The following is a 4637-nucleotide window of genomic DNA, read 5'->3' on the forward strand; positions in this document are numbered from 1 at the left end:
TATATAAGATCAGTATATACATGTATTAAAGTCCGGGTAAGGCACACCGAAGGCAAATCGCGAAGGTAGATTCTTGGAGGACCAATCAAAGGCTGCGATACCCCATCTAGGGTTAGATTGCCGTCTGAAGACTATAATATAGGGATCTGAGGGTGATCAAGAGCAGGTGGCGGCGAAGGTGACGAAGGCTTGTCGGCATGAACGTTGGAGGAGGAGGAAGAGGGGAAAGAGTCGAAGGAGAAGAAATCGTCATCTGAAGGGGCTTCAGAGGTGATGAAGATGAGTTAAGAAGAGCACAACAACTGCAAAAAGATATAGCAGCTATAATTGTGGAATTGGTGTTTGGAGAATTTGATTCATCGCAAATGATTTAGGGTTAGGATTCTTTGTTTTTCCGGTTTATTCGTCGTTCTGAAACTCACCGATTTGATGAAGGAAACCAGCGCCGGAACTGAAGCACGCATGAACTGAGGTTAAACCGAGAATAATTGGGTTTATAGTTAGGCATTGAAGACGGGGAAGATTTCCCAAGTAGTCGATGCTGAGGATGGGGAAGGCGGTGAGGCATGCCGGACGGCGAAGAAGAATTCTAAGTAGCCATGAGGGAGCCGACGAAAGGTAGAAGGAGCGGTGGGCCCAGGGGATGAAGCCGCCGTTGCTAGGGTAGGCGGTGGCGATCTCGGCAGTGATGAGGAAATATATATATATATATATATATATATATATATATATATATATATATATACAGATATTGATACTACACAGTATTTGTTTTGTTTATTATTATTTTTTTTTCTGGGTATATAAGTTATTTTAATACAAAAGTAAGGGTTAAAATATCTTTGCAAATAAAGTAAGGGCAAATGTGGTATTACATGATTAAAAATAGCTGATGTCATCAAAAATCATCATTGACTGTCGTTGACTTTCACCGGAAGAGACTAAGTGTTATGATAGAGCAAACCTTGAGGGAGAATGGTATAATTTTTTAAACATAAGGGATACCATCTGTAATTACACCTAACCTCAGGGTGGCAAGTGAAATTATCCTCCATATATATATATATATATATATATATAGTATTGGCAAAAATATAATAAATTTAATAGATGATAAGGGGTCAAAGTTATTGCGAGACTTCATAGCATGATCTTCCACCTAACTTAACCACCAAGCTACTCGATCATGAATCATGATGATCTTCAAATTGAATGAATATTCATTTAATGATCATACAATACATAATTACAAAGAAATGAACATTAATATTTATAGCTAAGAAATGTATCTTAAATTCTCACAAAAATTCAGAGTAAGCTCATAGTTAAGAGGATTACACACGTTCCAAAGTATTTTCTGAGAAAATGAAAGAAAATGAGTGAGAAAACTTTGCTCGTGTTGATGCTGATGAAAAGTATGAGAGACATGGCTTCTACATAGAGGGCACGTTGAATGGGACTCAAACCATGCGTCGATGCAGTCAACATGGAAGCAGTGTTTGCATTCCGGCAGCCTCCGGTACTTCTCGCCGCCGGTGACATCATGAAGGCACACAGCACAGTACAAATTATCATTGTTGCTAAGATTAGGGTTGAAGGTGAATGCTGCGAGGTGGTGGTCACCGCGAAACCACTTGTAAAAAACATGAACGATGAAGATGACGAAGAAGACACCGGCGAAGATTGTGTACTTGTCGTTTGTTGTGGTGGCCATAGAGTTGGCAAATTTGGCTATGAAATCTAGTTGATTCTCCATTTCTACTTTGTTGATAATTTTCACTATAAACCTCCCTCCTCCCCCTCTAGATTTCTCTCTCCCTTAATTTGGAACACGAAGGGATGGTCTAATTAGTCAAAAAATGGGAGTGTATATATATATATATATATATATATATATATAGTGAGGCTCCTGCTATATATACACACACACACACACACACATGTAGATGAGTCGTGCATAATCTTTATTATTTTAATATGAAGTAGTAGCTTGTAATTTGTTTGTTGAATTCGTAGCTTCTCAGAAAGTCGTACAGACAATGCTAAAGCAATTAAAAATGTAAAAGGGATGAGGTCTCATGAAAGCTTGAAGTAACAGTCAAAAAATAAAAAAACAAAACACTTGAATGAGCGGTTGCAAGCTCTAGGGGTAAATAAGGCGTACAAGCTTGGATAAATACATGGTTTGTATTGTACTACTGTCCCTAAATACATACATTTTTACATGCATAAATTAATATCTACATATATATATATATATATATATATGTGTGTGTGTATAGATTACAAAATGAGATTATCTTATATTATCTCTAATACACAAAAATAAAGGCATTTAAAAAGTCCAACACGTACTGTAGTGACAAATTCTAGATTAAGACAAAAGTGAAGTGCTTGCAAGATCGAATTATATATGAAAGGTATATTCGATCAAGCAATAAAAATCAGAAAATTAACCTTAGAAGTAGCCAATTAGACTAATTAATTTGGTGCTCCGTTTAAGAATTTGCAGCTTTCATCTGATCAAATCATAAACATGTGTACAAATAAAATAAAATAAATACTAAGAATGGTAAGCGCTGAGCACGAGTGTGTAAAAGCAAATACCCTTTTAGTATTATCACATCATTTTTTTTAAGTAAAAAGTAAAAAGTTCAAGGCTCTCCAAGTATGTGGACAAAAAAAATAGTAATAATAATAAAAAAAATTAAAATTTTATTTTATTAATATGTACATATATAACTTTCAATTTTTTGCGTAATCTATGCAAATTTCCCTCACCCTTCAAAAAATGACAGTGGTCATGTTTGACCAAAAAATATATATGAGAACACAAAAATATAAATTACAAAGTCGGGTTTCATTCATTGACAGGCTGTTTGTTGTTGATGGATGAGTGGATGTACCCTAGCAAGGCTAACTACGCAGTTTCAACATCTCTCTGCCTCTCATGTTCTTCCAAAACCAACCAAAATGGTAACTGAATTTTCACATCAATAAACAATTTCTGATCACTCAAAACTTATGATTTAATCCTCTCTTGCTTCTCAATTTTAATGGTATTTTGCATTACATATCTTGGATGCCCATAAAAGGCCATTGACTTGATCAATTTGGTCAGCACTCTCTATCACCTTGCCTGGATTTTTTGCCATACAACAGTATTGAATCTTAAAGAAATACTATTATCCTTTTGAGGTCACGAAACATTTGACTGCAAATAATGAAACTTTTTTACTGCTAACCATAAAATCTTTTAACAACAAAATATTAAAGGAAACTCAGTGAGTTACTACTAACCAAAAAACTGTGTACTCCATCCAGCCCTCACAGCGCCTTTCTAACTGCATCATCACAATCTCCAATTACGGTCAGATTATTGATGTCTTCAAAATTTGCCGCATATGCAATTTATATTTCTTCAGCTGCACATATATGCACTTCTTAACTCTGAAATCTCATAAGAATCCTTGAACTTCAAGGTTCCATCATGAGCCCCTTATTATATATGTTTCCTCCTCCAGCTAGGAATAGTTGTTTTCCTTCGTTGTCGGTCTTCTTACTCCTGTATTGATATGTGCCTTGCTGCCATGTGTTTTTTTCAGATATGGTTCATGATACAATTAAACACCCTCAGTATATCATTCAGATGGAAGGGCGTCCCAACTGGGAATTCCCTCCACATCAACTATGTATCTTTGAAAAGATGAAAAACCTAATGCAGCAGGAAAAAGAAAATTTGTTACAGAAATGTAAACGAAATTAAAGCATTACAACATAATTTACTAAAAGCTTAAATTATGAATAATGCATAACATCTTATTTACACAATTTCCACAAAAATGTTCTAATCATTACAGGAACATTAACAGCGACACAACTGTCACAAAGAAATCAGAATGACAGTAAATATATATTGTCCACATAAATAATCTAGATAGGTACGTTCATTACAAGATCACAATATATATACTTTATTTCATTCTGTGTCTTTGTATTCGACCATCTATGTAAATTTGCACTGTGTTTTTGTATTCGACCATCTATGTAAATTTGCAATTGTCACACCTACCAAAACTCCACAACCTCTGTTTTCTATTCGCAGTACGTGGTTCTCGTTCAAAAGGTACCCATCGAATCTCAAACCTCAACTAAACACTACAACCAAACATCCTAATGGTGATGCTCAGGTGGTCACTGATGATGAAGATGCCAACTAAGCTTCATGTAAGTTGGTTATTGTAAGATAATATTATCAACAAAATTAATGTATCAGGTTCAATAGACACTAATACTGATAAACACAGGTCAATCCCCACTTGCCACAATAGTAGCAATCAAAATGGTTGGCCATGAACGTTCCAGAACCGCATTCTTTCTGAGCTTGTGGACCTTGCCAGAGTCATCCACCTTGTTGAAGGATGGGGGAGGTATGAATCTAATGAACATTAAAATTAAAATTCTCATCAGCTTATTTTCTTACGTTCATAACCTTAGCTACCATGGATTAAGCTACCAGGTTAAACCAGTCTATCCGTGTATTTTCCTTTCTATGATCACTAGCATATACATGGTGCCCCACCATTTTCCATATAGACATGGCAGCTTCCAACAGAATAGCAATAGCCACCTCTATG

At 35.6% G+C, this 4637-nt stretch overlaps 1 protein-coding gene across 1 annotated transcript; it reads right to left on the reverse strand.

The window, feature by feature from the left end:
- Positions 1-1208: 1208 nt before the first annotated feature.
- On the reverse strand, positions 1209-1870 carry LOC132279463 (uncharacterized). Its single transcript, XM_059781446.1, has one exon. The coding sequence runs from the start codon at positions 1754-1756 to the stop codon at positions 1277-1279; it is 480 nt and encodes a 159-aa protein (XP_059637429.1). The 5' UTR covers positions 1757-1870; the 3' UTR covers positions 1209-1276.
- Positions 1871-4637: the final 2767 nt, after the last annotated feature.

The sequence above is a fragment of the Cornus florida genome, unplaced genomic scaffold (assembly GCF_030987335.1).
Source record: "Cornus florida cultivar Cherokee Brave unplaced genomic scaffold, ASM3098733v1 CherokeeBrave_3.0.0_Hap2_Chr10, whole genome shotgun sequence".
Lineage (NCBI taxonomy): Eukaryota > Viridiplantae > Streptophyta > Magnoliopsida > Cornales > Cornaceae > Cornus > Cornus florida.

Coding starts and splice junctions, on each gene's coding strand:
- LOC132279463 (XM_059781446.1), bottom strand. CDS start 1,756: ATGGAGAATCAACTAGATTTCATAGCCAAATTTGCCAACTCTATGGCC.